Source organism: Mangifera indica, chromosome 2 (assembly GCF_011075055.1).
Source record: "Mangifera indica cultivar Alphonso chromosome 2, CATAS_Mindica_2.1, whole genome shotgun sequence".
NCBI lineage: Eukaryota > Viridiplantae > Streptophyta > Magnoliopsida > Sapindales > Anacardiaceae > Mangifera > Mangifera indica.
In genome coordinates this window covers 14236617-14257517 of record NC_058138.1, presented here as the reverse complement: position 1 = coordinate 14257517, position 20901 = coordinate 14236617, and the positions used below count along the sequence as shown (strand labels likewise).

The 20901-nt window shown below is 32.1% G+C and overlaps 1 protein-coding gene across 1 annotated transcript; it reads right to left on the bottom strand.

Moving 5' to 3' along the window:
• Positions 1 to 7988: 7988 nt before the first annotated feature.
• LOC123208759 lies at positions 7989 to 19238 on the bottom strand. Its single transcript, XM_044626272.1, has 12 exons — positions 18958 to 19238; positions 16714 to 18875; positions 16301 to 16540; positions 15804 to 15933; positions 14872 to 15024; positions 14504 to 14727; positions 14345 to 14414; positions 12929 to 13135; positions 10924 to 11150; positions 10129 to 10207; positions 9918 to 10055; positions 7989 to 8972 (listed from the first exon to the last, which is right to left on the bottom strand). The coding sequence occupies exons 1-12, from the start codon at positions 19006 to 19008 to the stop codon at positions 8769 to 8771; spliced, it is 3885 nt and encodes a 1294-aa protein (XP_044482207.1). The 5' UTR covers positions 19009 to 19238; the 3' UTR covers positions 7989 to 8768.
• Positions 19239 to 20901: the final 1663 nt, after the last annotated feature.

Genomic DNA, 20901 nt, shown 5'->3' with positions numbered 1-20901 from the left:
ACTTCCCATAGAAACTAGTATTTTTCAGAATATCAGGGCCAGAATTAATTCATTAAAAAAGGGTATAAATTGAACATTTGACATGCATTTTTTCATGAAAATAATTTTAATTTAAATGATACACATTAAAATAAACAAAACGTAAATCTTGGAATAAAATTTCTAGGCATTTCTCATGCTGAACAATCTTTGACCCACGTGGAGCTCTAGAACAATATTCAACTTTTTTCTGATATTTATTGATTTTGGAAATTAGATTTGCTTTTAAGATCACTCCAATGGTCTTCTCCAATTTGTAAAGAGTACTCGTGTGTGTTTGTATTGATTCTTTACAACTAAATCATACAAAATGTTGGTGTTGGATGCCATAGATACTCATCATCTAACTATACATGTATCCAAGAAATTTGAAATCTTTTAGTGTTAGAATCATGGTTTTAAAAATAAGACCAGATTTGCTAGCCCAACCAATTGAATCATTAATCACTAGTTAAACTAGTTTTGATTTACCTTAAAATTATTTTTATAATTAAATCAGATTGAACCAGATCAAAAATAATAATTTTTTTTCAAAAATTCATTATGAAAACTTAATATATATATATATATATATATATATATATATATATATATATATATATATATCTTTAAACAAACTTATTTTTTAAATATTATTTTTAAACAATTAACCGATCTAACCATCGGTCAATCGATTCAACCATCAGTTAGACCAGACTATCTCCTCCACTAGGTCAAACTCTGATCCGACTCTAAAAACATTGGTTAGAAGATAGTTAAAATGCTTCAAGTAGGGTTCGTGTTGGCCTATTCTTAATATTTTCGTATTTTTCCCACTTAGCAGCATGTAAAATATTTGTTTTATACATGTTTTCAATTTTATTTCAAAAAAAGAAAAATCCTATTTTTATATATGTATAGCTAAAATGTAGTAAAATTAAAAATATATATATTTAGTTTTATTTCATATTCGAAATTTATTTGTCAAACCATAAGACATCCTATTCTTGAGTATTTTCGTTTATTTTTAATTTCCCACTTACTAGCATGTAAAATACTTGTTTCATACATGTTTACATTTGTATTTAGAAAAATGCAAAATCCCATTTTTATCTATTTATAATTAAAAACTAGCAAAATAAGAAAAATAATTTTTAGATTTTTTTAGCCATGTGCAAAATTCATTTGTCAAATCCATAAGAAACATTTATTTTTTTAAAAAATTTTATACATTATTTAATTTGATTATACAAATTACATGAGAAGAAATTTTCATCCACTACATATACTAAATACTTCTTTGGCCAACACCAGATCCAATCGTTTGTGTCAGATCCACAGTTGGTAAGAGAAATACGAACCTTTTATCATAGTGTAAATAAGGGAAGAAAACAACTAATCCTTCCTTAGTAAAGTTTTACGAAGTGGGTAGAGAATAGAAGTAGTTGCAGGCAACTAAGAGATTAAAAGTGTTCGGATAGGAAGGAACAAGAGTAAAGGTTAAGCTGAGGCTCAAGATTGTAGTATTGGATCCCAAATCCGAGCCATTTGTGATGGAAGCCCCAGTCCCAATAAGGATCCCTGTTAAGGAAATCCTTGAAGGAATCCACAATTCCTCTCCAACTCATGAGGAAGTTGATGTCTAGTAAAACTCGACTACTGGAATTCTCACCTTGTAATATATTGTAATTATAATGCAACTTTTACATCAATGAATAAATATTCTAAGCATTCTTTGGCCTACAGTTATGTCTAGAATTTTGTATATGGATGGAATCCACCTACTCTCAGTGCATAAATTGGTCCCTTTTAGGTGTATGTGACTTCTAAGAGTAAGTGTTTTGAGTAAGGCTTCAATGTTTCATCTTTCTTTTGAAGCACACTTCCTAGGTTGCTCAGGGGCATAAAAATCTTTTGGTTGCCTAAAAAAATTTGAGGAACTATGTGGATAACTGTTTTCATGAGGTGATAGAACCAACATGTAACATCTTTAACCACATTTTCGCTCCCTTGGTAAAGGTGACTGCCAAGCGGGAGCAAGGTACCGAGGCAGAACCTTGGTGAAGCTCTATGAGGTTGTTGAAAAAGTCCCAGTGATCTTGTGGGTCAGCCCTTCCATCAAATGAGACTATGAAAAGTGTTTTGAAACCATTAGAAAGAGGTGAATGGCACATGACTTAGGAGAATAATGATTATCCAATATTGATATTTGCTTCGTTAGCTCGGGCTAAGAGGACTTTAATGGGATGTTTGAGCCTATCTAAAGAAATACTCACAAAATCATGTTCGACCACCTTTTTAGAGAGGCTTTGAGGAGCATAGTGGTTGTATAAAACCTTCAAGCTCAACAATCAGGGTTGATTAACCTGTTGAAATTAGTTCTTGTGCTACCTTGTGGTGATAATATACAAATACTATCTTCTTGATGTGAGCTATCATCTTCATGCCAGGAGACGATATTTGCATGTTGCAAATTTGGTCTTTGGGCTTAATAACTAAGGTTACTTAGCGTGTTAAAGACGGTTCTTGTGCTACTGTGTGATAGTATTATTTAAGTTGTATCTTTTTTACATGAGTTATCCTCTACACGTTAAGGTTAATTTTTTTTGGCATAAGTTAACATTTGGACGTTGCTAGTTGGGGCTTTGATTTTCTCATTGTGAGTTATGTTCTATACATCAAGAGTTAGCACCTCCATGTTTAGTAGATCAAGAAATTACCAAAACTTTTCCTTGCCCTACTTTTGGTCACAAGTTTTCATTTTACACTTTGAGTTAATTTGTATGTAGATGGTGATGCTAATCGTTGCATACAATTCATATAGATAGTCAATCTCTTTTTTAGTATTGCTTTTGCAAGTTTAACTAAGTAAGACTAGACAACATTTTTAAATAACTTTGCTTTTGCTTTCAATACATTATCCGATTCTTTAAAAGTGACATTGAACTCATCCACAAATTTTAAATATACAAAATTATTTAAGAAAAAATTTTAACTTCATTTGTCAAAATTAAAAAAAAAAATCTTAGCTTTTTTTTTAGTAATGAAAAACCCCACTTAAATCAAATTGTCTCTTTAAAACAAAACCAATCATATTGAATATGTCAAACCTTGAGTTTAGTGACTGATCTCACAATATTGAACTATTGAAATATTGTCAAAAGAGACTTTAACTTAAATTCTTTTATATATGAAATTTTCTCTTTTGTTACTCAAACTATCTCTTGAGAGCAATCCTAAGTAGTTTTAATTAGTTAGATTTTATATTATATAATAATTTTAAAAAATATTATACATACATATTTTTAAATATACAAATAAATATATAGTTATTATGTAATTGAGTATTATATTATTATTAATTTTAAATCATATAATTATATAATAATATACTAAGTATTTATTTATAAATTTTTTATTGTATATGTATAGTTTTATTAAATAATCTTTTTTTTTTAAGTAAAAACTCTGTACAAATGAGTTTATGTATATATTTTTTCAATGCATTTGACAATTACTCAAGCAAAAAATCTCTTGCAAATCATTACATGTAAGAGATGGAGTACAAATGAACATAATCAAAATTTATCGAAGTACAATGGAGCACAATTTTCAAACGCAAGAAGTAAAAAGAAAAGAAAGAAAGAAATCAAATTTCAAAGTTGTACATGAAGCTATGGTCTGAAATATGGGTTTAGCAAGTGATGATGAAGACGGGTTGAATGGAATTTAGTTAGTTTGCAGATATGCGGTATGATCATGATTGCCACACTATTCCTTTAAATTTTATTCTGTCTGGCCAGCTATGTTTTGAGACAACCCATAAAAGCCACTGACATTTCTTGATTTAAACAAGCCATGAACATTCTTTGAAAATATTTCATTCATTTTCTCTGATCTTATAATTATAAACATGATCAAAGATTTCATTTCATTTTCTTTCAAAATCAACAAGTTCATAGATTATGCATTGGATGTGTGGATCTTATGCATTTCTAGATTAAGAAGTTGAAACTCAAGTGCATGCTTATATAAACATATTTGTTAAAATGACCTTATTGTGTTTTTAATAAAATTATATGTATCCATTTTAGGTACATAAATAAATACGCATATATATGTGTCATTATATAATTAAGTGATTTTGAATTAATAATAAAAAAGTATTCAATAATATAATGATATATATGAGTGTGTACATATTTCTATACTCAAAGATATCAATAGACAGGCCAGCTCTAACTCAGTCCATCGGATTAATGACTCAGGTCAAGCCCTAAGGCCACACAGTAATGGGTCTTTGGACTGGGCCGATCCGTTGATATGTGAGGGTTCAAGACCTTACTCTCTCTCTCTCTCTCTCTCTCTCTCTCTCTCTCTATATATATATATATATATATATATATATTAAAAAATTAAAAAAATAAACAAGTTGAAGATGATGACTTTGCGTATGTGGGAGAAGCCATTTAGCCTTAACCACAAAGACAAAAGCCAACCTACCAAATGCTTTTGCCTTTTGCCAGGTAGAAACTCGTGGCAGAAGCAAGCTGTTTCTACCATAAGGAACCAATTTTATTTTATTTTATTTTTATAATATCGGATCGGATTGGGCCAACCAACGGCTTAATACTAAAGCCTTAACCCAGTTCAACAGATCCATGGGCTTAGCCAGACACGCTATAGTGTTGGGTTGGATCTTTTCGTATCGAATCTCAATTTTATGTTTTGGGCCAAACTTTTATTTAACCCAACCCAATTGACTTGTCTATGTATACTCAAAATAAAGATATATAGTATTACTCTTGTGTTTTACCTTAAAGGGTAGTTTAAGAGACAAAAAAAAAAAGACTTTATATATGAAAAAACATAGGTTTAAGTCTGGATTCGGTGTGATTGGTTTCGGTCTAATACAACAATTTGATTCGAATGAGGTTTCTCGTTATTGGAAAAAATTACTATATTTTTAGAATTCGTATGGCTTGACTTTACTTGCATTCTTTGACATGTTATTTACAAGAATTGTTCTTTAACATGTGCGCTTGATTGGGATATATATAATGGAATGTCATTATTTGTTTATAAAGTTATACACATAATTTTATTGTATATATTATCATGTTACGTATTCTTCAAAGAGTAGCATTATGCATACAGATAATATATATAAATAATGACATATCACTTTGTCATTGAATAATTTTAAATTAAAAATAAAACATTCAATAACATGATAACACATCATCGTTTATACACATAGTTTTATTATTTTTTAAATCTAAAATGATTTGACAAGAAATTATTTAGAGCAATACTATACGTACATATTTTGAAATACATAATTATGTACATAAATGATATATTATCATATGATTAAATTTTATTTTATCATATTATTTATATATCTAATCAAATACTCAAAAAAATATTTAAATAGAGTATTGAATGATTTAACGTGTATCTTTAAAACACTCGTTATGTACAGGGGACTCAATAACTCCATTGAAAATGGAATAAAAATAGTTTATATTATTTAACATGTAAACTATAAGAAGTATTCTTTAAAATGCTTGTAATGTGTTAGAATACGCGTTATCATGATACATGTTAACTGGAACTAAGTTGCATGATTTGACGAGAAATGATTCAGTACAGAAAGTTTTTAGGATGCGATATTAGTACAAACAGCTAGATAATACCGCTTTAAAGTTTAATAAAATAAAATAGTAGTCTTTGATGGATAAATCCACAAGATCGATTACTTAATACACATCACTAACTATACGGGAATAAAATTAAAAATAGTGTTCTAGATTCAATAAAATTATATACATAATTTTATATATAAATAATATATTATTTTAATTTTAATTTTCAATTATCCAATCACATAATGACATATAATTATTTATGTATAAAAATTATACATATAATATTACTATTCTAGATTAATAGAAGTTTCGTATATTCATTCACGCACACACACATATACATGTGTTGATGTAATTTGTCTTCACCGATTGGCATATATAATTTAGAGTCTAATATAAAATATATTAAAATGGCAACGATTAAAATTTAATAAGGTTGTTGTGCCTCTACGATAGTGTAATAAGACTATAGAATAAGTAAATAAAAAAATAAAGAGATAAAAACAAGAATTTTATGTGATTCAATTTGATGGTCAGAATGTCAACGTTTATGATGTAGTTATTAATTGATAAGTATTCCGTAAAAAGTAAATACAATAAATTATTTTTAGTATTTTTTTCTCTTTTCTTTTGTTGATCATTTTTCTTTCTTTTTTTTTTTTCTTTTTCTGTTTTAAATTTTTCTTCGTATTTATAAGATTATCAATGGTAAATTGTATTCAAATTAAGATAATTTATGAATCCTAATTTTAATTGGATTCAAATAGTTTGTTCTCATTTCACTTAAATTAAAAAGGAATATTGATAATATGTGAAACATCATGATTAGAAAGGTGAACATAACTTTTCGTTGCCATTACGGATCAGAAATAAGAGAATATTTGTAGGAGATTATAGACAAATCCCCTGTTTGATGGATGCCTCCTCGCTGCCATGTTGGCTATGGGCTATCAGATGTAGAACAAAGCTAATGTATTGCTTAGTCACTGGTAAGCACCAGATCGTTGATCTTGATGAAATGGACTCTCAAAGAGGTATGTCTCAAATAGAAATTTTGCCAGTTGGAGAATACCCTTTAACAATTGCCCCCAGTTATTGAAGTCTTCTTGAAGTGTAAAAAGGACTTTCAATAACTTCCGGTGTTATCTACTTTTATGTTGCCATATGGATTGAAATAAATGAACCTATTAATTTTACTCAAGCTTGTCAAAGTAAAAACAAAATTGAATGGTTGAAAGCCATGAAAGATGAAATGGTTTCTATGTAGAAAAATCAGACTTGGCTTTTGGTTAAACGTGCCTGTCAATCAAAAAGTAATTTGATGTAAATGGGTTCTCAAAAGAAAACCTAGGATCTTAAGCATTGGAAAAGTTAGATTTAAAGTTAGGGTTGTTACACTTAACCCCAAAAAAGTAAAAAAAAGTTAGGGTTGCTGCAAAAGAATTCTCACAGGTAAAGGGCAATGATTATCACAAAGTTTTTTCATCTGTTTATTAGATTATTGTAACATGTTGTTTTACTTGATATAGTGTTAGAACAATTGGATGCCACTACTATCTTGTGTATAATTTTGATATAGATTAGTATTCCAGATTCAATAAAATTATGTGCATAATTTTTGTATATAAATAATGATATGTTACTGTATAATTGAAAATTGTTTTTTTCTTTAATTTTTAACTATTCAATCACATGTGACATATTATTATTTGTATACATAACACTATTCTTCTAGAGTAAAATAGAATAAGACATAAGAATTTTATGTGGTTCAATGATGGTCGAAATGTTAATGTTCATGATATAGCTATTAGCGGACAAGTATTCTGTAAGGAATAAATACAATAAATTATCTCTACTGTTTTCTCTCTTATTTTTTGTAAATTATTTTTCCTTCTTTTTTTTTTTTTTTTGTTCCCCTCTTTTCTTTCCTATATTTTCCTTCATATTTATAAGATTATCGATGATAAATTATATTTAAATTAAGATAATTTATATACCCTAATTTTGATTAGATTCAAATGGTTCGTTCTCATTTCCCTTGAGCTAAAAGGCTATATTAATAGTACTTGAAACATCATGATTAGAAAGATGAAGATAACTTCTCGTTACTATTGCGGTTGCGAAATAGGAGAATATATGAAAAAGATTTTAGACAAATCCCCTGCGAAATGGATGCCTCCTCTTTTTACTTGTACAAGGAACTCAAGGCACCAACTGATTCTGTATGGTCAAGCCATGCTTGAATTTTCAAACAGTCATTTCATCCAGTTTATAAATCTACATAACTATTTTGCAGTCAATCATAGTAGAACTTGCTTGTACTCAACACTGCATATAATGTCATGCAATATGGGGCTTTTCATATGAAAATTTTCAACTCATACAGAAGCACACAGTGCGAATCTCACTCGTGTAACAGCACATCAGAACGAACTACATTGGGTGAATGAGCAAGACAAACTTAAATCGTTCGGGGACAAAAAAAAAGTACATAAAATCAAACAAAAAAATCTCACATATTAACCATGGCTCCTCAGTAAACCTACAGAGATCCCGTCTTCTTTCTTTCTGTTTGTCCATTTTTTCTCGTTTCAGTATTCTTTGCATCAATGTGGCAAACTGCTAAAGCTGTTGAGCCTTCTGTTTGCGCTGTCAAATTTCACCTGCATAAATTACTGTTGCATTTACTGACCTCAAACGGTTGTGACCTCCCTCTATCTCATATCTCAGATTAGAGTTTACTTTTCTTTTCCTTTTTTTTTCTTTTGTTTCTTTTTTCCATGGAGAACCTCTCTCAGTATAATACAATTCCTGTGTCAAATCTTCGACCACCTTTTATATTCCTGTGGACAAAGCTCTTTGGTTAGCAAAAAACCATTTTGGTCAGATGACCACAAATCTCAGCCAAGCATTCACCGACATGGTATCTCAATAGTACATAGCCACTAGCTCTCGGACAGTCGTTCAAATCATTTCCCCACAGCAGCATCTCTTAATAGGGATTATATGCACACTGCTGATAATTGAGAAAAATCCTCATCTGACTACACTGTTCTTTCATCATGAGATTCTAATCATGCATATGGAAAAACCTTGTCATGAAAATCTGTTTGATCGAGTATTTTCTGACCGTTTGGAGGATGAGTTGCCATATGATCTCCACACTTCTCTCCACTGTCGCCTACTGCTGCTGCTTTCATATGGATAATTTTGGACATCAGTAGATGTTCTGGATGTATTGCCTCCATTGCGTTTCTTTTGGGCACTCCTCATCTCTTCCTCAAGATCATACTGTGAACGCTGGAAATGAAAATAAAAAGACTATGAACACACGTCTAGCAGCACAAGACACAAGCAATTAACAAATTGAAAGATTTAGAAAAGAATGTATAAAAAGAGGGAGAATCCTTGCCATAATAGCAATAAAAAAAACATAAATCCACACAAACATTAGGTTAAAAAGCCCAAGTAGGCCGTCTTGACATGTGAATACAGGCCAATAAGTTTATATGGTTTTCCAGATAAAGGGCTGGAATGCTATGCACTTGGTCATCAAAAAGCCTATGAAATATTAGGTGCATGAATATTGGTTACTTGATGAAGAAGCACAGCATTAGGTTGGCAACTTGATAGCAAATTGTAGAATGAAAAAATGAAGCGGAAAAATAAATTAGTAATACTATTAATCAAACCAAAGAGTAATATACAAAGAAAGCAACCCAAAGAAGTTATTAGACTGAAAAATTTAATATATCACTAAGAACATGGAAGAAGATTTATATTTACAGTTCAATCCAAAAGGCAAACCAACAATCTAAGGCTTCTTCCAGGTATGAATTGAGTTCTGGAATGCCTGTTTTATGCACGTTTCTGGCTCATGTTAACATCACTGAAACTAATGTCAATGGCCATCATTGTACGATGACATTGTTAAATGTTTTAAGATCAACCAATAAAAAAACCAAAAATATTTAAATATCTATGCAAATGATCCAATCATCTGTGAGGGCTGCTTAGGGTTCTCTTTAGAGCATAATAACAGGGGGAAGTTCTTGCAAGATAATTTTAAGTTGCAAACCTAGGCAAGGAGTGAGCCAACAACTCTTTTCTAGCAAGAACTTGACAGTTCTAAGTTTTTTGGAAAAAGACTTGAAAGGAAATCAGAACATGATAAAAGAAGGCAGAACACGTGAAGATTTGGGACATTAAAAAAGAATGCATAGTAGTAAAGGGGTGTAGAGAGACCTTGGTAGGATCTGAGAGTACAGCATATGCCTCTCCAATCATTTTAAAAAGTCTATCAGCATCATTGTGAACTTCTGCTCCAATCTCCTTCCAAAGCCCTTCATCCCCATTATCACCTCTAACCAAGTATTGACCCGCCTACATCAAACATGATTTTGTTAGAAGGGTAAATAATAGATATCATGCAAATAACTCATCCAGTATAAGAAACCTTGTCAGGATGATGTCGAAGTGCAGCTTTCCGATAAGCCTTTCTGATGTCTGATGCAGATGCAGATGGTACAACTCCTCTGCCACATAATTCAAAATACAAAGAGATTTTACACCTCAAGAAATGAATTAGCCACTAGTTATTACTATATTAAGGAGTTTTGGACTTCTGCTTTATTAGAGTTCACCATGGTAGGGGTTCAACACTTTAAATGTAGAGCCTTATGGGAAGAGAGAAGGCAGATCATGAAGAAGAGAAAAAGAAGGCAGCAGAGGCAATGTGTAGAGAGAGAAAGATGTAAAGGAAGCCAACAGGGAGAGAATGGGTAATGTTTACCAAGTAAATCAGAATTCTTAACACGAGCCGAAATAGAGCCATTTCCGTATCAACTAAAGATTCACAAAACCGAATAACACATTGATTACAAAATTGAACTTGAAACATGAAGGATGTAATTGCATCTTGAATAGAATTATATAATTAAAATGGAGTTTTTAACTTTCTATCAATAAGCAAAGAAACCACACACTTGGCAAAGCCTAAGAATACCTTGAAAAGTCACTTAAGACTTTCTTGGGGGCTATGAATAAAGTAGGCATCATAAGAAGAACAACAGTTATAAGAGGAATAACTCAAGGAAAATGGCAAGGACAGCTTGGGTATCAGCTAAGTTTAGATTAAAAATTAAAAAATATAATATAAAAAAATTCCCTCCATATTATGCCACACGCAAACATATTGTACTATGGTGCCATCATATCTAGTTAGTCAGAGCCAAAAGTGAAAGAGACTCACAAAATAAGGTACATATCCAAGGGGATGTCTTTTCTGGCTTCTTCATCTACAGCAGCAAGCCGTAGACGAGCTTGTCTGAGATTGTTTGCATAGTTATTTGATCTATCGCAAGACTGATTGCTCTTCTCTTCTTGTTTGATGAGAAGAGTTATAATCCTCTGAAGATCACAAGCTGCTGCCCAATAGTCCCTAATCATCTCCAATAATGTAGCTCGTCTAGAAATTGCCTGCAGAATTACAACAGATTAACATTACCTAAAATGTTATTCAATGAAAGAATACCCCAATTTTGATCCACAAAAACAAAGGGCAATTTTCTTAAGATTCAAAATGAAGTAAAAAAAACATCAGTAATTGTAAGGCACAATGGTTGAAGTTAATTTGAAGGCTCCCAACTAATAGATAGATCTGAAAGCCATACCAAAATCCAAGTATATGATACAGTTTTACATAAAATACACACCCAACCTAATAGTAAATGTGCCTTACAATTACTTACATCAGTAATTGTAAGGCACAATGGTTGAAGTTAATTTGAAGGCTCCCAACTAATAGATAGATCTGAAAGCCATACTAAAATCCAAGTATATGATACAGTTTTACATAAAATACACAACCAACCTAATAGTAGACTGAACTAAGGAGCATTAAATCTCAACTCCCAGAAAACTAAGGACTGCAGTGAAGTTTCCTGGAAAGAATCCAATATTTCCAACACCTTTCACATGCTATGTTGGAAGATAAGATTCATTTCAAGTTTAGAATATATTGACCGAGCCCAGTGGATTAGGAAAAGAATTATTGTAATATTATATTTCCTTTTGCTTTGATCTATTTCTTTTGGTATATATTGTATTTCCTTAAATTTGTGTAACATCTTTGTATAAATTCCCTTGATCAATGAATATAAAGTATGGAAGAAATCATTCAAACCAATAAACCACTGCTTCATGGTATCAGAGCTGCAAAGACCTAATGATCATTGATTCAATACCCAATTGTGCATGGTGGGCTGAGATGAAAGATTCCATACCCTTGGGCTTAAATATAATTAATGTACAAGAGTTAGACCATACTTCAGGCTATGCAAACAAGAGTTAGACTCAAGTTTAGATGGGTATGACAATTGTCAACCAGTAGCTCAGTTGCACTTGAGCGGAAATGTTGGAATATATAAATTCCAAATTGGGAAGAAAACTACATAATGAAATGGATATTCAAGTTAGATTGGCTTAAATCGTTTTAACAATTGCAGCCCAAACACAAGTTAAAAGTTCAAATATGGTAAAGCAAATAATTAATAAAATGTTAAATGTGCTATGAGTGTGGTTATAATCTTCTTTATCAAACTTTGTTTTCATCATTGAAATATAATTAATGTACAGCACCCACTTGACAAAAAATGAGGGCCAAACAACAGTATTTAACTTTAATGTTATGTGCAGGGCACATTAATCAAATTTAACAAAAACAAACATAACTGATTGTAGTTTATATAATATATTAAAGAGATTTAAGCAACACCATTTGGTGAAACAAGCTCTGATACCATGCTATGGTAACCACTTGACCAAGGACTTAATTGCATTGGCAGCAAAAAAGTGAGGAAATGTTTTGCACAAGAGCAACTTGAGAAACAATTATTTTCTGGAAGGAGCAGTTTGGGTATGATGTTTTGATCAATTGGGATACATTGCATATCTTAATCATGAATACACTTGATTAAGTAGGCTTCAAATGATTCTTATTTAATCATGGCCATTAAACGTACGACCATCAAAATCTTAGATAGATTATTCTATAAACAGGGTACTGTCATTCAAAACCTAGGGAAAAATGAAAAGCATGATTGCTACATGTTCATTCTTCACTAAGCATCCTATGAACACCTTCCTCCAAACCAACCCCCCCCCCCCCCCCCCCCCCCCCCCCTCCCTCTGTCCCAATATGTATTTCTAGGCAATATCATATGCAAGAATAATAATGCATCAGTTCAGACACAAACCTTTATATAATTCCCATCAAGGGCTATAGACAGGCTGCAATCTGCAATAGCATCAGTTATATTGCCCAACGCTTTGTATGCAGCAGCACGATTACAGAAACAAATAGCTGCAAAGGGACGTGACTCCACAGTGCATGACAAAGCGGCAGTATAATGTTCAACAGCTTCTGAATACCTTCCTGCTTGGAATGCTTCATTCCCAGCAACCTGCAATAGTGTAGAACAAAGCATTCAGTCTCAGAGAAACAAAACAAATCATCTATAAATCATCTGATACTTTCGGCTCCATGATGGGAGAACTGAACACATGAAACCCGTTCAACGAAAAGTAATAGTACGCATGAAAACTAAAACCAGATTGTCCGGGAAGTTATGAGACTAACTAATTGACCAAAAATAGCACTACCATAACACACTTATTTGCAACAATTACACCATTTAGAAGTGGAAGGAAGAATTCAAATGTCATGTTTTTAAGAGCATCAAAACCATTATATACCATGAAACTTCTGAAAATAGACATATGATATTGAATAGGGCATTCTCCTCTGCTATTGAAAGGCACACTTAATAATAATTGTTGGAATATATAAATCCCACATTGGGAAGAAAATTAATAATGAAAGGGTACGTAATGTAATGGGTATCCAAGTTAGATTGGCTCAAGTAATTTTAACAATTGGAACCCAAAACATGTTAAAACCCATAATTAATAAAGATGTGGATCCACACTCCAAGTTTAAAGGGCCCAAGATTTTCTACATGGTAAAGAGCCCATTGATCCAAGACTTGTTTAAGCATCGGGGGTAGAGTTGAAAGAAGCCAAACCCTTGGATTAAAGAAACCCAAGTGGACCCATAGGCTAGCCAAAAAGAGCTAGATCCTATTTTGGGCTGAGCCAAGAAAAAATAGACCCAAGTTTAGATGGACTAGCCAAGAAGAGCTAGACTTTGTTTTAGGCTACGCCAAGAAAAACCTGACCCAAGTTTAGATGGGTCACCACATGTATGGCAAGTGTCCACTGCTAACCCAGTTACACATTAGAGAGAGTGTTGGAATATATAAGCTCCACATTGGGAAGAAAATATAAATGAAAGAATATATAATATAATGGGATCCAAGTTGAATTGACTTAAGTCATCTTAACAATTAAAAACCAAAACATGTTAAAACTCAAAATTAATAAAGATTATGAACCACACTCCAAGTTTAAAGGGCCCAAGATTTCCAACAATAATATTGCATCAACAAATGTGCATGTTAGACACATCCTAAATATCAAGAGCTATGCCTATGCCAGTTTTGTTCAAGAACAAACTCCTAGATCCCTTGCTTATTGAAGGTTCCATCTAAAGAGAGAGAACGAAAAACATTGTATTAAAAACAAAGATTAAACAAAGCATAAAATGGGCATACCTTACGGCGTAAGAGCTCACGCACAGTGGCAGCCAAGGGTATTGATGATTCCAGAAAACTTCCTCCATTCCTGAGGAAAACAGGATAAGCGGTATGATCTATCATAGTGGAAAAAAATGAATTGGAGGAAATTCAATGTCCGTGAGACATAGGAATTACCCCAGTTTTTCTTGCTTCTCAAGGGATGATGCAGCCTCCTCTAGCCGTCCAAGATTAAAATACGATTTGAAAATTAAGCAGCATCGCCAAAGCCTATAGTCCTTTGAGGGTTTAGAATGATCTAGATTTGCTGACTTGGAAATGGGATCTAATGAAGGAGAATTCTTTTCAGCAGAATCAAAGGTCTTCTCACACAGTTGAATGACCTCCTCATACTTCCTTAACTGCCAGATGACACAATATTTAACTCAATTCTGATTTTGTTTGGTGCAATACTAAATGCTGAATAGGAAAATACTTGGGAGTCTCAATAATATTGAAAATACATAAAAGAAAATTTTCACATATCCGAAAATATAAAAACAGACCCTGAAAAGAGCCTCAGCCTTCATTTCAAGTAACTTTTCTGAGTAAGTGCTTATTAACAACGCCTCATCAATGGCTCCCAAAGCACTCTCTGCATCATTTAAAGTTTTATTTTGTAGATGTTCAGCCGAGCGTTGCATGCATTCGGACACTTTCTGCAAACAGGAAAATACTAATAAGTCAAAATGTCACTGGACAAGTCATATATTTCCTCAATATGAAGAAATGATAGGAAAAAAGAAATTAAAATAAAAAACTGCATAATTTACCACAACTGTGAGATCCAGGCATTTCCAAATAAAAATAATCATACACTCTCTACAAACAATTTTAGGATAAGTTGCTCGAAAGGAAAGAACAAATATCAACATAATCACTAGAATCAAAAAAAAAATCACTAGAATCCTATTTTCTAATTATTTTGATCTGCTTTCATCATCTGCTCCTATTCAGGGCCAATAAGGTAGTTTTTTCCTTCAACAAATTGCTCCCTAAGGAAAAATCAATTTCACAAAGCAAGTTTGGTTTAGTGATTAGTTTGAATTATAACTGAAATGAAACATTAATATCTTTCCACAACCTTGACCTCAGCAATCTGTCAGAAATCCTTCTCCTTATGTTTGAACCCACATCTCAAAATTATACTTCAAAGAAGATGAGCATGTCAGAAGTTATTTATTATCCATGTTCAATTGAGGATAGCATCATCAATTCAATGAGAAATTATCTAGTTTTTGTGAATATTGAACATTAAACAGCTATTAGTAACTAATGTGAAAAATAACACCACCCCCAAGGCCTCAGTAGGAAAATAATAAAGGTATAATAGTTTTGTAGAAAAATGTGCTAGGATCATTAGAGTGGCACAGCAACAGAAACCAGCATAGTGGCACAACAACACAAAAAGGAACAGGTACCTATCAAATTGCAATACCTGTGCCTTTTGAAGGCCATCAGAAGCCTCAACAGCTATTTTTCTGTCCACACAGATGTCACTTCCGAACTGTAAACACTTTCTAAAATACAGTGATGCATCTTCAATTTCACCCAGGGCAAGGTAACAACTTGAAGAAATCAAAAGTGAAAGAACATATTAGGAGATATGACATTTGATTAAAATCAACTAGAATTCATAAAGAAAATACTTAATGCCACAGTTCAACAACATTACATGCTGTAATTTGAATAATTAGTAAAAAAAATATCTTAAAACAATAATTAGTTTAAAAGCTTGGAAAGCCACAACAACTCATTTGAGCAAAAAGAAAGAAGTCTGATGATATAATTCTCATTTAGCAAAGTCCTCAGAAAGAACAAAATGAATTTCTTATTTACCACTCATACTCAGGAAAAACTTGTATACTAACAAATTCTGTAAGTTCAATTCAATGGCACTTTCTAAAGGAATCAGAATACAATGAAGTGTCTTACTTTGCAGCTCTAACTTGCACTCTGAGAAAATTCGGATCGATGGCAACTGCCAACATGCAGTCTTCAAGGGCATCTCTCATTCTTCCAAGAGACATACGTGTTGCAGCACGGTTGCTATAACACAACATCAGAGCCCTAAGACAACTTCGAGAACTCTCACTTTTGGATACACAATTTATCCCCTGTGTGTAACAATCCTCAGCTTTGGACAACTGCCCATTTGTGTAAGCTTGGTTTCCCCTGATATACATGATTTCAAAAAGAAAATGAACTTGAAGCTGGTAGATAGAAACAGAACATATTATGATCATCACATCAGAATACCAAAATGAAACTGCAATGTACTGAAACAAATGAAAGAGAGTTTTTCTAGTTTGTGTTTACAGAAAAATAATGAAAAATAAAATAAAAACCTTAATCGCCACTTCTCACACGCTTCCTGATCAGCAATAGTTGCAGCAGAAGACACACTAGGCTCTTGCTTGATTTCCTGCCCTCTAAACACTTCAGAATTATGTCCAACTCTGAGTCTTGGAGAAAATTGGTCCCCTTTCTCAGCCTGCCTGGATGACAAAGGCTGTGAAGCTCCTGAGAATGGAGAGAACTGCACGGAGGCTGATGCATGCAGAATTTTAGCATTGCAAGTAGAATTAAATGAATCATGACCAATTTTAATTGAATTCTTCTTTTTGAGGTGGCGTCTTGATGCTGATAGCTGATTTTGACCAGCAGAAGAAGCAGCAAAGGTGAAGTTAGACCCACGTAACTCTTCTGGATGTGATGTAAAACTAAATTGCATCTGGCCATCACTATCTTGTCTCTCAACGTTTGAGTTTGAACTGGTTTTAGTTTCAGCTGAATTACAGCTCTCAATTTGGAAGTCTATCTCCTCATTCGCAGATTTATAACTTTCAGTTTCAGCTCCAGATACAGAATCTTCTGGAGGACCTATGGCACCATCGCCTCTATCAGAATGTTCCTCTTTTGTTTCTGTACTTTTCACATCCCATTCATTAATATCCATACGCTGTGTTGCAGCAAGCAGCAGATCTTCGTCTACTGCAACATCAGAAACTGTTGGGCGTGAATCAGTGGAAGCATCATTGTCAAGACTAAAAGACTCATCTGAAGCAACAGAAGTTTCTCTTGCAGAAATAGTGTCAGACACTGTTTCCTGATATGGTGAAATATCCATTGGAGAATAAGATTCCACAGGCTCTGAGTTCCCATGGGAGGCACTTTCCCTTGAAACAAAATCTTGTCCATGCCACAGATGGACTGGGGTAGGCTGCCTTAGTTTTCCTCTCTTTTTCTTTGCTTTTGTGTCTCTTATGAATTCCCTCTTTGCACCAAATTCCAACGTCTGACAAACACCAGAGAATAGGTTTGCTTTTGGCTGTGGTGTTTTAAATTCCACAAAGGGTTTCCCCAAACCATCTTGTGTGCTTGTAAAGCCAAACTCATTCTTCTTGTCAAGTCTATCTGTACCAAATACTTTAGATTCATTATCAACTAACTGAAAATGCACACCACTAGATGAGAATGAAGATGATGATGAACCAGTTTCACTCAGTTTTGCATCATCTTTTGGTTGGTCAACAGAAACATGACAACCCCCCACATCTTTACCCTCCATTGCAGCCTGAAAAGTAAATTCTGTTGGAACTGCTTCGCCCAAATTCTTGAAATTATTATCACCCATATTTCCCTCTTGTTTATCCCTCACAAAGATTTGAGAAGACATTCTTCTCATGTCTGTTTGACCAGCAGAATCACTGGGTTCACTTCCAATATTTAGTTTCCTCCCCATTTCATTTGATAGTATATTCTCATTAATCATACCATTAATTTCATTCTTACTACTCATGTTCAAATTCTTTATTTGATCATGAAGTTCATTTGTGGCAAAAGAAAAACTACTTTCTTTAGTACGACCAAATACAAACTCCTTCCCATCAACTCTCCCACTGTCTTTAACACTAAGTTTCGTCTTTAACTCATTTTCAAGCCCCGATTGCATATCTTTCCCACCTAAACCACCCACATTGTTACCACTCTTAAAAACAAACTCAGCCTTATCATTTTCACTTCTCTTCGCATTCTCAACACCATCAATCTTCAGCTTCCTCATATCTTCCTCCACCTTTGTTTCCTCAAAACCAACACTCGTGTAATCAGAACTAGCATTACTACCAAACACAAAGCCATCATTTGTTTTACTAACACCCTCTTTATCACTCTCAATTTTCAACTTCCTCATTTCCTCAACAACATTGTTTCCCAAATCACTCTTCTTTGCTCCAAACACAAATGCACTAGAGCCAGAACCACTCGGTTCCAACCCAAACCGACTCGTGCCCACCTGAAACGGGTTGAAACCGGTTCCAAACCCGGATCCTGTGACCTCAGTTAATTTAAAACTCTCGGAATTAAACTGCTTTCTCATCTTATGCAATCTCGGCCTAGAAAGACTCGATGAACGCGAAATTGACGAAGAATTGGAGCTCAAATTTGGGTTATTAATACTTGAATTTGAAAACCCAGACATATTTTCAGCAAAGCTTGATGGGTTCATCTATAGTGAAGAATGTGAATACAATAGCAAACCTTCAATAAGATTGACAAATTAAATAATTGAACGAAAAGGAAGAAGAAACCTGAGCGTTCGAGTTCGGGGCTCCGGAGCCTAGCGACGCCGGCGGCAACATGTGAACGAGGGAGTCATCAAATCAGACGGCTGAGATTGAATCAAACTCAACGGAAAATGACTGATCATCAGAGAAAAGAGGGGTTTTGTTCACTATTTCACGGGTATTCTAAAATTATTATTAATTTTTTTTTATTTTTTGTTTTTTGAAAACAAAAACATAAAAAAATCAAAATCTGTTTTCATTTCATGTGTTTTGGTTTTTAATCCAGTTGTGTTGCTTTCAAAAGTTTCCCTTTCGCTTAATTACCCAAAAAAAAAAAAAAGCTCCCTTTTGTTAATTTCTTTTTTATTTTTAATAATTTTTCATTCGAATGATTAATTTTTGTCGTGTTGAAATAAAATGGAATATAATTTTAAAAAACCCATAAAATTTATCTAATTGACTAAAAAAATTTGCATTATTGTAATTAATATATATATATATATATATATATATAGACACTTTAGAAAGGTAAGGAATGTTATTTTAATATAAATTAAAATACTGAATATTTAAATGATTATATTTATTTTTTAATTTTTTAATTAATAATTTATAATTATAGTCTTTTTAATTTTAACAATTCTTTTAAAATTTTATTTTGAAAACCTCTATTATGATGGGGAAAAACATTGGGTATATGATAGAACAATAAAATAGGTTGTATATAAAAAATAAATTTAATTATAAAATTTATAAGTATCAATATCAATGTATCATGTTTTTCTAATCATTATCAGCATTTCTTAAAGCTTTTAAATATATTTTTAATTATTTGATTTAGTAATTTTAAATCTTTAATCATCCGATCTTTTTTTACACATAATGGCCTCTAGAGCATAGTATCTCTCATTCAACTTAATTTTATTTTTCTTTTATTGGTTATTAGATATTAACGTGTATATATATATATATATAGCAACTAGAAATTATCGGAATAAAAAAATAAAATGACAATTTTAAATCTACTATTTATGGAGAGATAGTGTTTGATATAAATTAAGAGAATTTATTCTAATCTTAAAAAAAAAAAAAAACATAATATACTGATATTCCACAATATCATGGTAATTTAATATTCTTTGATTTTTTGCAAATTCCAATTATTATTAATTTATTTTCTCCACTTTCCTTTCATAATTACACAATAAATAAATAAAATTAGCCATATCATTTTCATTTCCAAAGGGATTTGTAGAAAGCATCTATATAATTGAGCCATGTCCTTCCTTCCACTTTTCGGGATCAATCACTATTTATAAATTAAAATAAAGGTCACTAAAGTTATCAACCTTCAAAAACCTTGACCATTTCAAATACTATTATTCCATTTCATTTTCCTTTTCAACAGATTCTCTCTTATTATGAATGAGAAGTTGACGGTTTTAAATTTAAAAATTCTGTTAGCAAAAATAAAAATACATTTAATAGTTTACCTTTAAATAATGATATAATGAGTTTAATTACTTTTATACTCCTTTTAAAGTATTAAAATGACAAAAAAATGACATCTTTCATGAGCAAGCAATATATATATATATATATATAAAGAGTGATTTGTGATAAAACTTTGGAGTGATTTGTGATAAAGAGGGCGAAAGAAAAGATTTCTGTTGTGCAGTGAGAATACCTGTAAAAAATAAAAATAAAAAAACTTTTAATTTTCTCCAATATCTTAAATGAATTGACCAATCATTTGTGATAATTTATTCTATGAATAAAAGATATTTATTTTCAGGAAATTACACTAAGAAAATAATTAACCTATTGATAGTGTTTTCATTAATGGTTTTGGTATAGAATATATAATCCTATAAAACACTTTGTCCATTGAAAGAATATGTCAGGGTGTAAAAATGTTATGAAAATACCTTCATGTAAAAAACAAATGACCCCAAGAATATGAAACAG

Bases quoted from the DNA above. Each gene is read 5' to 3' on its own strand.
- LOC123208759 (XM_044626272.1), bottom strand. From the start codon at position 19,008: ATGTTGCCGCCGGCGTCGCTAGGCTCCGGAGCCCCGAACTCGAACGCT. The intron at 18,876-18,957 runs GTTTCTTCTTCC...TCTTCACTATAG, and splicing joins CCCCGAACTCGAACGCTCAG to ATGAACCCATCAAGCTTTGC. The intron at 10,208-10,923 runs GTGAGTCTCTTT...ATTATGTGGCAG, and splicing joins TTGGATATGTACCTTATTTT to AGGAGTTGTACCATCTGCAT.